General features: G+C 32.6%; 2 protein-coding genes across 2 annotated transcripts; one reads left to right on the top strand and one right to left on the bottom strand.

Moving 5' to 3' along the window:
- Positions 1 to 5,178: 5,178 nt before the first annotated feature.
- On the top strand, positions 5,179 to 6,941 carry LOC134681926 (uncharacterized). The gene has a single exon (XM_063541553.1). The coding sequence runs from the start codon at positions 5,179 to 5,181 to the stop codon at positions 6,250 to 6,252; it is 1,074 nt and encodes a 357-aa protein (XP_063397623.1). The 3' UTR covers positions 6,253 to 6,941.
- A 3,962-nt stretch (positions 6,942 to 10,903) lies between these two features.
- Positions 10,904 to 13,205, bottom strand: LOC134727689 (uncharacterized). Its single transcript, XM_063592071.1, has 2 exons — positions 11,401 to 13,205; positions 10,904 to 11,352 (listed from the first exon to the last, which is right to left on the bottom strand). Exons 1-2 carry the CDS (start codon positions 12,878 to 12,880, stop codon positions 10,904 to 10,906), a joined length of 1,929 nt encoding a protein of 642 aa, XP_063448141.1. The 5' UTR covers positions 12,881 to 13,205.
- Between the last annotated feature and the right edge of the window lie 660 nt (positions 13,206 to 13,865).

Raw genomic sequence — 13,865 nt, 5'->3', positions numbered from 1 at the left:
CACACATGAGAGTACTCGCAATAGTACACAGCAAGTTCAAAACTAATACAAACATTACCAAAGACAAATATGACAGAGCTGAGAGTACTCGCAATTACACAAAGCAAGCTCAAAGCACATACAAATATCAGCAAGGACAAACATTACAGATCTGAGAGTAATCGATATTACACAAATCATGTTAAAAACACTTACAAACATCAACAAAGACAAACATTACAGATCTGAGAGTACTCGTAATTACACAAATCAAGTTGAAAACACTTACAAACATCAGCAAAGACAAAAATTACAGATCTGAGAGAACTCGTAATTACACAAATCAAGTTGAAAACACTTACAAACATCAGCAAAGACAAAAATTACAGATCTGAGAGAACTCGTAATTACACAAATCAAGTTGAAAACACTTACAAACATCAACAAAGACAAAATTACAGATCTGAGAGTACTCGTAATTACACAAATCAAGTTGAAAACACTTACAAACATCAGCAAAGACAAAATTACAGATCTGAGAGAACTCGTAATTACACAAATCAAGTTGAAAACACTTACAAACATCAGCAAAGACAAAAATTACAGATCTGAGAGAACTCGTAATTACACAAATCAAGTTGAAAACACTTACAAACATCAGCAAAGACAAAATTACAGATATGAAAGTACTCACAGTTACACAAAGCAAGTCCAAAGCATATACATACATCAACAAAGACAAAAATACAGATATGATAGTACTCGCAATTAAACAAAGCAAGTCCAAAGTACATACAAACATCAACAAAGACAAACATTCAGATATGACAGTACTCGCTATTTAACATAGCAATTTCAAAACACATACAAACATCAACAAAGACAAAAAGTACAGATCTGACAGTACTCGCAATAACACACAGCAAGTTAAAAACTCAAACAAACATCAACAAAGACAATTATTACAGATCTGAGAGAAATCGCAATTACATAAAGCAAGTTGAAAACACTTACAAACATCAGTAAAGACAAAAATTACAGTTCTGAAAGTACTCTCAATAACACACAGCAAGTTTAAAACACAAACAAACATCAACAAAGAGAAAAGTACAGATCTGAAAGTACTATATAGCTAACAGTTACACAAAGCAAGTCCAAAGCATAAACATATATCAACAAAGACAAAAATACAGATATGATAGTAATCTCAATTAAACACAGCAAGTTCAAAACAAATACAAACATCAACAAAGACAAACATTACAAATCTGAGAGTACTCGCAATTACACAAAGTTAGTTCAAAACACATACAAACACCAACAAAGACAAAAAGTACAGATCTGAGAGTACTCACAACAACACACAGCAAGTTCAAAACACATACAAAATCAACAAAGACAAAATGTACACACATGAGAGTACTCGCAATAGTACACAGCAAGTTCAAAACTAATACAAACATTACCAAAGACAAATATGGCAGAGCTGAGAGTACTCGCAATTACACAAAGCAAGCTCAAAGCACATACAAATATCAGCAAGGACAAACATTACAGATCTGAGAGTAATCGTAATTACACAAATCATGTTAAAAACACTTACAAACATCAACAAAGACAAAGATTACAGATCTGAGAGTACTCGTAATTACACAAATCAAGTTGAAAACACTTACAAACATCAGCAAAGACAAAAATTACAGACCTGAGAGTACTCGTAATTACACAAATCAAGTTGAAAACACTTACAAACATCAACAAAGACAAAATTACAGATCTGAAAGTACTCACAGTTACACAAAGCAAGTCCAAAGCATATACATACATCAACAAAGACAAAAATACAGATATGATAGTACTCGCAATTAAACAAAGCAAGTCCAAAGTACATACAAACATCAACAAAGACAAACATTCAGATATGATAGTACTCGCAATTAAACAAAGCAAGTCCAAAGTACATACAAACATCAACAAAGACAAAAATACAGATATGATAGTACTCGCAATTAAACAAAGCAAGTCCAAAGTACATACAAACATCAACAAAGACAAACATTCAGATATGATAGAACTCGCAATTAAACAAAGCAAGTCCAAAGTACATACAAACATCAACAAAGACATAAATACAGATATGATAGAACTCGCAATTAAACAAAGCAAGTCCAAAGCACATACAAACATCAACAAAGACAAAAATACAGATATGACAGTACTTGCAATTAAACAAAGCAATTTCAAAACACATACAAACATAAACAAAGACAAAAAGTACATATCTGAGAGTACTCGCAATTATACAAAATAAGTTCAAAACACATACAAACATCAACAAAGACAAAAATTACAAATCTGAGAATGCTCGCAATAACACACAGCAAGTTCAAAACACATACAAACATCAACAAAGAAAAAAACTACAGATCTGGGAGTACTCGCAAGTCTTCTAAGCAAGTTCAAAGTACATACCAACATCAACAAATATAAAAGTACATATACGAGAGTACTCGCAATAACACACAGCAAGTTCAAAACACATACAAAAATACAGATATATGGGAGTATTCGCAACTACACTTAGCAATTTTAAAGCATATATATGATACAACCATAACAAAGATATAAATTACAGACCTGGGTACTCGCAATTACACAAAGCAAGTTCAAAACTAATGAAATCCGATAAAAAAAAACTTTGTGTAAGACTATTTATTAAATATCAAATTAGACTAATGAAGAACTGAGATCACTGAAACGAACCACACGTTGGATAAATAAAACTAACAACATGTCAGGATAACTTGAGGATAAATCGGTTAAGAATTAGAGAAAATATTATAAAGCTAGATTTAGGATTATCAATGATGTAAACAAAAAGAAAATTGTTTACGTCCGATATAATCCTAAGTTAGATATACACCTTTGTATTGAGAACATGGTTTTGAAATATCTATCAAGAGAACAAACTCGACTTTTTGTCATTTTTTACAATTGTTATAAAATGCCGTTATAATTTTTCTCATATGCTTCATATATTCATGCGTGTCTTTTACAGCCAGCATGGTGTTTCCTCATGGTTGAAGGAAATACAGTGACTTGGACAATATCCGCTTATTCGATGGTTGTATCATTGACAATATATTATAATTGTACCACATCTCTTATTTTTATAAAATAGAAATAGTATTTTGAGATTAACATGCGGTCACAACATACAAGATTCTTTATAACATGTCATCAAATATTCTAAGTTAACAGTAACTACTAAAAATCAGCCTCCATTACTAACCAATGACTTTGTTAATTTCAATGACAAAAAATAAATAACTTGTTAATGTCTAAAATTTTCTGCATACATTTCTTTCTTTCATTTTTCACAATGCTGCTAGGTGACTAGTCTGAAATAAGACACACATGTGAAATATAACCTAGTTTGGTATTAAACGCATATTTTCGTGTAATTATGAAATTCTTTGTAACTACAAGACTTATCATTTTGTAAGCCAGATGCGCGTTTTGTTTACAAAGACTCACTATCAAAATACAAATATAGGCATAAAAATGTAATAAGTTGAAGAGCATTACAGTAGCAAAATTCTAAAATGTTTTGCCAAATCACAGCTAAAGTATTAATTGATAGATAACTGTTGAAGTCAAATACTAGTATGACAGACACCAATCTAAAAAAAACCACTTAATTATAGGCTCCCGACCTGGACAGGAAAATAAAGAACTCGTGACGCAGATAAACACGTTCTCAACCCTTATATTGATTGTAAGTACAACAACCACTGAAAGTAAAAGACTCAAACAGTACCGTTGCAGCTTCTTAGCAGCAGATAGTTCAAAGCCAATTATAACTAATACATACAAATTATGGTCCCCCGGACTAAAGCATCCCATTTGTCGAGATGTATTTTTTGTGGTTAATGAATCAATATATAAAATTAGTAGTACATTTGTCAGACATTCCACAGAGTTTTAAATTTTCTAATGGAACATTAGAGACAGAGAAAAAGGTAAGCGGAAAATGAAATAATTACAAAAACTTCGGAATTTCATTATTGATTTTTGTTTTTCTGAGATTTTCTCTGAGATATAGAAAATCTTAATCTGGCATGTAAATACATCAATGATTATAGCCGATAGATTAAGTTTGAAAGTTGTTAATATTCACAAGATTTTAAACAATAACCTGACCTCTTAATACAATAGTTTACATATTAAAAGATTTGTTCTCCTGATTAAGTCGGTGGTTATGTTCCCTAACTAAACATAAGAATGGGTAGCTCGGGTCAAGTCTAGAAAATTTAACCTGGATACAGTGATCTGGAAAAAAAAGGTAAGATGATAATAATGGATGTGTTTATTTGACACAATTTTTTTGGAATTTGGAACCTCAATGTTCACTTTGTACTTGATTTGCTTTAAAACTATTTTGATTTGAGCATTACTGATGAGTCTTATGTAGACGAAACGCGCGTCTGGCGTACTAAATTATAATTCTGGTACCTTTGAAAACTATTATTTACAATTCGTAAATTAACTTATATAATAAAAAAATACTTTTGAATAGGTACTGGCAGCGTTGCTATAGCTACATCAGAATACACCAGTGTAAATGTATGATTTTGTTTTAAATTGGATATATTTTAATTTTATTTCGTTTTATTAATTGCTTTTAAAATATAGAAACAGTTAGATGTTTTTTACGTTATCATAATACAAAGAAACATTAAGAGATCGAGTCTATTTTGGAGGAGCTTTTTTTGTCGCCTCTGTTGTATGTACTTATTTCTAATTGCTGTTTTCACCCTTTTAGTCAATCAGCGTTTAAAAATTTACTGTTTTGCACACTGAAATGGGAATCGTAGACCACAGCTCACAATATGCTGTGGATCACATATACTTGGAAGTACTTCATTTTCGTGTCTATCTTTCAAAAAGAGTCTATTATACTTGTTTAGTCTGAAAATGTTTCTTAAAACAGGTAACTATTATGCCTGAAATATAAATACTAGCAGAGGATACCGAAATAAACGGTCCAACACCAAAAAAAAAAGCAAACACGAACATAATTGAAATTTAAAAGATTTTTTTTACAGATTTAAAAAAAGGGAAGGACAAACAAATTGTCTGGCTCCTAAATACCTTCATGCAATTTTACTTATGCATGCACAATTTTTTTTATTAGACATGAACATGGAAAAGCAAGTTTCGGGGTTATACTCCATAGGCGATTCCCATGATAAAAGGAAGACTTTAGAAATAACGAAAGTCATGAAAGGCGCACTAAGCGTGTCGAAAAGTAGAACCGGTGAGACCATATTCAGAAGTAACGAATTTCATAGAAAGACAATGGAGAAAAAAGTAAACCAGTACAGATCAGCCGCATTAACAGAAATAAGTTCGTTTGAAGCAAAGAAAAGAACTATCACACAACGATTTTCTACAGTTTTTGGCAAACATAAGGCCACTAATGAAACGATGCATGCGTATGATGAAGTCATAACGAAAGCTCTTGAAGACACAAACGAAAAACCACCAGTTTCAATTGTCAAAATCAATTATACCAAAAACCACGAATCTGAGAATGAAGATGACGACGAAAAGAAAGAAGATGAAGTTGGTGGAAATAAAGATGGCGTAAAATTACCCCATGTCAGCAATTCTCAGGGGCGTGTCCAAAATGTTCAAAACGATTTGGATGGATCTGAGCGTAAAAAGTCTGTATTCATACCAACAGGGGTGTTAATGCCAATTTCATCGACTGTCAAATATTCACGTTTAAAGTTTAACGATGAGAAGGTCGAAGAAGAACCGGAAGTGGTTGTAGAAGAGGTCAAAGAGCTATGGCCTCTTGAAAATTCAACAAAATATGATAAATATATTAGAACACAAAAAGATAGACATGAGGTTCTCGTAACTAGGAACATTTTGAAGAAAATAAAATCGAATATTTCCGGCAAAAACACTTTATTGAGATTTAAAATGAAAGCCATCCTAACAGACGATCCGGAAGACTTTGTTAGAAACCTAACAACTTCCGCCAAAACAGCACCAGGGGGAAATGCAATGAAAAGGACAAACAACTCTAATCGTAAGTTCAAAAAATTCATAGCAAATCTTCCAGCGCAGAATACAAGACCACAAGCAACTAGTTATGCGTCACTGCAAACAAGCAGATTGTTCCCACCAATAACTGCAGGTTCCGTAAAATCGACCAGTACATGTTTGTCACTTAGGCGTTCTAAAACAATGCCAATTTGAGGAATACCACTAGAACTATAGTATATTCACAATAATCAGGCAATATAGGAACATTATAAACTACCAATATTGTGTCCCTTCTTATTGCCATCATACATTTATATTTATGACTGGAGTTGCATGGATAGATTTGTTAGAAAGCAACGAATACATTTCGATTGAAGGCTGGAACGGATATTTTATAGATAAAAAAAAGAAAGTTATTTCAAAAGTTCCAACAAAATACATGAGCGCATAAAGTTACGACATTTGTCTGTGATATAGAGAAAGGCAATCTTAAACATACAAGAAGTTTCTCATCACGCATTCAGTCAACAATCAATTTTGATTTTGAAAAATAAAACTGACAATTAAAGGTGAATGAGTGCACAAGGACTGATTTACAAACTGTGGATTTGACTGTGTTAAGTTTACAGTGGACAGTCTGTTAGTCTGTGGATTACTGTCTTAGTTCTATAGTCAAACTCTGAAGTGTCATAAGGTACAAATATGGTACTAAGTCTACTCCATGACCACTTGATGTCAAATATTGTTAATCACCATTAGTCTTGCTTTCGAGATTAAGCTTCTTAATAGGATATAGATATATATATGACAAGCAACACCTTTAGAATGTAACGGTTATTGGGATAATCTCATCGATTTCTAGACTGGCCCTACCTGTATGTGCGTCAGACATTACAAGTACTTAAAAATAAGAAGATCAAGATTATAATCTACGCAATTAAACATTTGTGTTTTAGTACTTGTTGTGTTGATATAAATATATATATATATATTATAATGTTTTGCATTTACAGCAACTTCTTAATTCGTATAAACAAATATACAAGCTAAGAAAACTAAAATGAGAAGTACACGTTTATTCAATAGATAAAACTGTTGAAGTTTCTAAATTCTACATATAATTATATAAAAGGCATTTCGAGAATCAGAAAAAAAAACAATAATATTTTCGTGTTTTGTTTCATTATTTGAGCTACGCCATGCGAAAAAGGTACATAATATGTTTTGGATAACTTTACAGGGCACGTTGTCAAAGTTCAATTTTATCCGTAAAAAAATGTTATACTTTAAGCATTCAACATATCATGATCAAATCTGACCCGAATTCGCCTTTAAAAAAATAATCTGATTTGTTATAACTATTCGGAAACGAGATTAAGCCATTTACGAAACTATGTAATATACAAAAAATGTTTTGTAAGCGAGAGCCTTATCGCAACTGCTATCCAAATGGCAATCTTAGACTATTAGACAATAACACATTGACAAATGAGTATAAAATGTCAAACCATTGAGTAAAAAAAGTAAAAGGGGTGTAGGCCATGACTGACGAGTGTGCATACCTCACATCTTTTAAAATCATTTGAAGAAAATATATGAATAATTATGGACACGATTTAGTGTTTCTAGATAAGTGTAACTTATAATTTTAGTATTTCAAATTTTCGTGTTTTAACCTTTTTGTATGGACTCGCTCCTATATTAAGAGGTGAATTACGGCATCTACCAATAAGATGTTATTTCTTTGTTTTCTAAATTTGTCAGAATGAGTAGCGACTTAACCTGCATATGAGATTAAATTAAGAATGGAAATGGTGAATGTGTCAAAGAGAAAACCACCCGATCAAAGAGCAAAAAAAAACCAGCCCCACAAATGGATCTCCAATACAGCAAGAAAATCCCACACACGGAGGCGTGCTTCAACTGGCTCCTTAAAAAAATATGTATACTAGTTCATGTAGTGATAATGAATGTCAGACTAAACTCCGAAATATAAAAAAAGAAACTAAAATTAAAAATCTCAACCTTCCACAATACCTCTAGCCAATGTAGAAAATACAAACGCATAGCATTACACACAGTAAAACTCACTTAAAAGATTTCCGAGTCCAATTTCAGAATAGGTGACAAAAGACAGTCAATAAAATGACACGGATACATAAGTTAACAAAGGACTACTAGAAGTTACTGACATGTCAGCTTTATACCTCAATTAAACTGAGTGAAAGAGTAAGTATTCATCATATGAATATCAAACATAATCCTTCCCGCTAGAAGATATACATTTCCCAACTTATTCGGAATTAAAGAGCGTACAGCTTCTACTCAGACTTTGTAAAATGTCACCAGTGTCTGAGCAGAAAGTTGATGGACCTTTTTCTAAAAGTATTCATCGGAAGATATCTTTGTCACCCGTGTGAACTCATTGAACCTTTAAGAACGTATTACTAACTATGTTCTTACCAATGTTGAAATTAGATCTTTGAATATATTTGGTACAACAATCGATTTTGTCATCAGTTAAAATTAAAACATAACTAAATTGGTATTCTTTTCGAACGGATTTTTTTTTGGGGGATGTAGAAATATACATCCACGTTCATTTTCTTTATAGAGATTTCTCTATGTATCTATGGTTTACATTATACTAATTTATCAAAAGATTAGCTCTTAACTATCCTACTGCCCGTCGATACTTTTATTTTTGGCATTGCACAAGTCATGTCTGCATTGTTCATATATAAACGATCCTTCTTAGTCGTAAGTTTTTTTGGTGAAACCGACCCCTGGAATGTAACTTAGTTACTTATTTATAGTTATATCTGCTCTCTATATTAAATATATACCAGCTTTGACTTTAATATAGGTGTTTGGTAAAAAAATTTTTTTTACTTCTGTTCAAGTACTATGAACAACAAAATTATTTACTTTGTAAGATGACAATATTTCCGTATTCCATTTACTGTATACCTTACAACAAAATTATTTTCATGCAGCCGATGATGTACTTGTCTAGACATAAAAAAAATCTACTTATCTTTTAAAGATGCCAAGCTGTTGGTACATTTTTCGCAAAACACATTTATGGATGAGTACTGATTGATAGTTCAATTCAGATTCTTAGATACATGTTTTTTTATAAGTTGTTATTGACTTTGAACCAGCTGTGAGTAACTGCGAGTACTCTCAGATCTGTACATATACTTGGTGTCATTTTGTTTTAAAGATCGAGATGTATAAGGTGTCATACCACCAATTAAAAGTCCCTATCTGTTCAACCAAATTTTACAATTTTCACAGCTTTCTAAATATTTTACCTTAAGTTTAACTTCAAAGAAACCAGGTATGTCCTGAATCCTACATGTATCAGCTTTCTACATGCCAATTTTCAATAGGTGTTTAAAATCATATAAAAAAGAAAAGGTGTTCCGAATAGAGGTACCACTAAAAATAACCCCTGGTTTTCTGGAAATCTTAAATTAGTATACTATGGAGTGCATTAATCCTCAATTTTGAATGCAAACTCATAAACAAGTAAATTTTAGCTCAAAATGGTCTTAATATAATTCTCTTTCACCAAAAGTTTCATTTCTGCCAATTTGTCGGTTAGTTTAAGTAAAAAAGGACATCAAATGCACTATTTTTTGTCCGAGTAGGCCTACTTTCACATACGTTCTAAATTTGAGGGAGTAATTGGTGGTATGACACCTATAAGCACGCGTCCACGTCCCCCAAAGGTTTTGGTAGATGTATTTCTATTTGTATCCATCTCTTTGACACATTTCCCATTTCTATTATCAATTTTATATTTTATTTACTATTTGAAACCATTGTATGAGTTAAGCATTTTCAAACTGATTTTTATTGTTTTTTCTTTAATTTGTTGTATTTTAACAACCCAATCAAACCAACATATAGGACATGGCCTATTGACAAATGGCGGCCAATTTGAAATGTTTATTATCATCATTATATCTATCAATGTGTCAAATTTCATACTTTTACCATGATCAATTGTGCCAAAATATTAGACTTAGCCGCTGGACTGAGCCATGAGCGTCCACGTACATTGTTTTTTTGTCAGGAACCTGTAGTTCATGCAATGGTTTTCGTTGGTTCATGTCTGTCCTTTTTGTATTTTTTTGTAAATTGTTTTTTTTATAATTTAGGCCGTTTGTTTTCCCAATTGAACTGTTTCAAATTTTTTTCATATGAGTGCCGTTTATAACCGATCATACGGTATGGTTTTTTTCCTCATTATTGAAGGAAGCCGTACGCATGGTACGGCAATCTAATGAAAATTAGATTGGCTCACAAGTAGTAGAACGTAATCAGAGATCAATATTTTAATTATATTGGCAATACGGTTGTCTACCTTTGATGGATAGGTGTCTCCTTGGCAATCAATCCACATTTCCTTACTTTTGTATTACAACGCAATAAGAACGGACTTTCTTAAATCAGTTTTTGATTTTAACGAAAAACAAAAAAAATGCAAATCTGGTATAACCACTTGTTTCACGACAGGGTCTAAAGGGGGCGGTGCTCAGTTCTGCATTCTAGAATTTGTGCCATTCAAATAAGTCTTTTCTGCGTTTATAATTTTTTTTCTAATTATGATTAAGTAGCCAATTATTCACTTGTTTTACATTTTTTACCCAGTTGTGTCTAGCTTTTTTGGATTGTCCACTTTTCGCTATCCCGTAACCCAAATCTCTTTAGAGATATTTGGTTGCCAGAGAAAATTAAAATAAATATTTGTGTTCAGCCTTCATACTGTTCAAAGATACTGCGAATTAAATAAAACAACATATTAATGATAATTTTATATTTGATATGTAAACTAATATAATTAACATTGCATTTATAAATTATGTAAGTTCCATATTTTCCTCTCTACCGTCATCCCACGCAGAGGAATAAATGCACTAATTTTATTAGTATTTCTCAGTTTATTCATGTTTTTAGCACTACATTGTATTTTAACACTTATACGTCCGAGTGAGGCTCCCGAGCTAAAATCTGCTTGATCATTTAATGAGATGTTGGCTTGTTTATGACACTTTTCGTTGCGACTTCTCATAAACCCTTCTCTTGGAGAAATGACGTGATCTTTCACAGGGGTATTTCTGGCAGACATTTGAGACTCGGTTCTGATTCTGAGATTATTTAAATGTTGTTCTATCCTCATCTGAGCAAAATTGTTTTCTATATTTAGTGTTCCTAGATTAGGAGTTTTCTTGGCCAGTGTCAGTGGGATTTTTACTGGTCTTTCGTCTTTAACTCTCGGCGTTACCACATCCTTGCTTCTAGGCGTTACTATGTCTTTGACTCTCGGCGTTACCACATCCTTGCTACTAGGCGTTACTATGTCTTTGGCTCTAGACGTTACTACGTCTTTCCCTCTCGGCGTTGAAGCGTTTTCGTCTATCGGTGTTACAACGCGTTTTTGTTCGGTTATAGCTGGTTCTACGTTTTTTGAAAGTCGATGCAAGTCGTTTGTTATGACAAGACGTTGACGTTTTTCCGGGTCAATCTCATTACTTGTCATCGGGACTAACGGAACTTTACTCTTTAACTTATCTTCAGCTGGTATCGGCAAACATTTTGAGCGAGGTGTTCTGACTTTATTTTCTAATCCAATGTCCAGGGTTTTTATCTCGATAGATTGTTCTTTATATACAGTATATGCGTCAACACCATGCGAATGTTTATCAAACTCTGCACTTTGAGGTACCTTTAAACATGAGGAGTTAGCTTCTAACACAGCGTCAATCTCTGTTGATTTATTCAAGCATCCATTTTGAGTATTCAAATGATCGTCTGTATTTGAAGCTGTCGCTATACAATGTTCGCATGGTTCATATAATTTCCCGCTTTTCTCGAATTTCTTTTTGCAAACTGTATACTCCAGAACATTTCCTACTGAAATCTTAGGTATTGGAATCATTTCGTTATGGCTGTCATCTTTATCGCTTTTACTTCGTGCTCCTTCAACCTGCAGCAAGTTGGTCACGTTACTTGTTTCTGTTTTCTTAAAATCAACAGAATTTCCTAGACTTGCCTTCTTTTTTAGTGAAATGCGTAGATTTCTGTTCACAGGAATATTTTGAAATATTACGTCGAAATTGTCGAAGTTTAATATTCCCGTAGTATTTCGTGCAATGTCACTTTTGCGCGGAACTGCTAATATTCGTCGTGGTTTATCCTGTAGCTTGGGTGTGTTCGGAGGAGAGGATTGGTTGGTCTGCTCATTACGATTAACATTTGAATTAACTGAAAGTGACACTGACCTTTTAGAACGCGCCCATTGATTGTAATGATTGTCTCGCACTCCAATTTTAACGTCCAGTTTAAATTTGCTAAGGGGTTTTATACTGTCCACTGCGCATTGGTCACTCAAAATTTCTCTTCTTGTATAGGATTCTCTCCTTTTTAAAGCACTTGCAGATCTTTCGTCGTCGTTATCTCTAACGTGTTGGTCATTTGAACACGAAGTCTTGAGTGAGGTAAGGTTTTTATTGATTTTTAAAAATGCGTCACTTTTCGACCTTTTTAAGTTCTTGCGCCTCGTTGCAAGAGAATCTGATATTTTCCCACTTTTACATACTCGCAAGTCTTCGCTTTCTTTGTTTGAGTTTTCGTTGTTATCTATTGTTTTGCTACGAGATTTAGTAAAAGAAACGCTTCTGCTAACCAAGTTTTCTTCGGCAAATTCTTCTGATTTTATATTAGATTTTGTTGGTGTTCTTGTTCCTGAAAATGCCGCACCTCTTACACACATAGAATTCCGACCGTATTTTATTCTTTTTTCCGTGTAAAAATCAATTACAGAACTCATTGTTATAACCGACTTCAGTCTTATTTCAACATTTGAGGTTTTATAAACGTTGATGATATCACTGAAATGTCTAAATCCATTTTCGTTGTTTAACCGATGTATTCTTAAAATTTAGTGAAATGATTTTCCATTATACTAGAAAATCCACACCAAACCAACATCTACTCTGTCCAATGTCCATTTCCATATAAACTGTTCATATTTGTCCCTTAGAAACAATGCTGGTGTGACAAATAGTTGTTTTAATTATTTATGATTTTTCACGGGTAGCCTATTCTTGCTCCGAAAATGTACCAATCAATAACTATTAGAATTTAGTGTAAGTATGTTAGTACTTTTTAATGGAGGTTTTAGATCATAAATGATAAGGAATGCCTTATATCTCAGATCAATTTTATAATCTCGACTCTGATCACGCGAGACTTTTAAGCATCGTGTAAAGAAGTACTGAACTATGTGGATTTTAGTCCTCATTTCATTAATAGCCTGTCATACAATTTTAATTTTTATATTCCACTTTTCTGTACTTAATTGAAAAGTTCACACACTATCATGCCTCACTTCCATTATAGTTTCATTGCTTTTAATAAAAAATATCGGTAAATGCTAGAATCAACCGAAATGGGAAGTTCAATAATGAGAAAAATTGTACATTTAAGTCTTGTCTTTAAATCAGCTGCGGACAAACTCGGGCTTCGTTGTTTTAATTTACATGTAAGACTTATGGATTCAAGTAAGATTTTACGTGTGTCAAAAAACGTTAATAACTTTTTACGTTTCGCGTTTTTATAGTTTTTTATTGTGTGTTTTTTTTTTTCTTTTTTGTAAAATAATCATTTGAATTCAACTTTTGGACAATTCAAGATGGTTTTTGAAAAGTTTTCTTACTATTTAACAAAAACAATTGCGGCCTGTAAAAACTAAAATATCGAAAACAGTTAAACAAAACCAAAAACTAAAATAAACAGCGATTAATGAGCCAGCC

Source organism: Mytilus trossulus, chromosome 8 (assembly GCF_036588685.1).
Source record: "Mytilus trossulus isolate FHL-02 chromosome 8, PNRI_Mtr1.1.1.hap1, whole genome shotgun sequence".
Lineage (NCBI taxonomy): Eukaryota > Metazoa > Mollusca > Bivalvia > Mytilida > Mytilidae > Mytilus > Mytilus trossulus.
This window is presented reverse-complemented; position numbering and strand designations above follow the sequence as displayed.

What these genes read in the sequence shown, in the direction of transcription:
- LOC134681926 (XM_063541553.1), top strand. Translation starts at nt 5,179, where the DNA reads ATGAACATGGAAAAGCAAGTTTCGGGGTTATACTCCATAGGCGATTCC.
- LOC134727689 (XM_063592071.1), bottom strand. Translation starts at nt 12,880, where the DNA reads ATGAGTTCTGTAATTGATTTTTACACGGAAAAAAGAATAAAATACGGT. An exon ending in AGCCAAAGACATAGTAACGC is followed by an intron (nt 11,353 to 11,400) that starts CTAGTAGCAAGG and finishes ACATAGTAACGC; the next exon opens with CTAGAAGCAAGGATGTGGTA.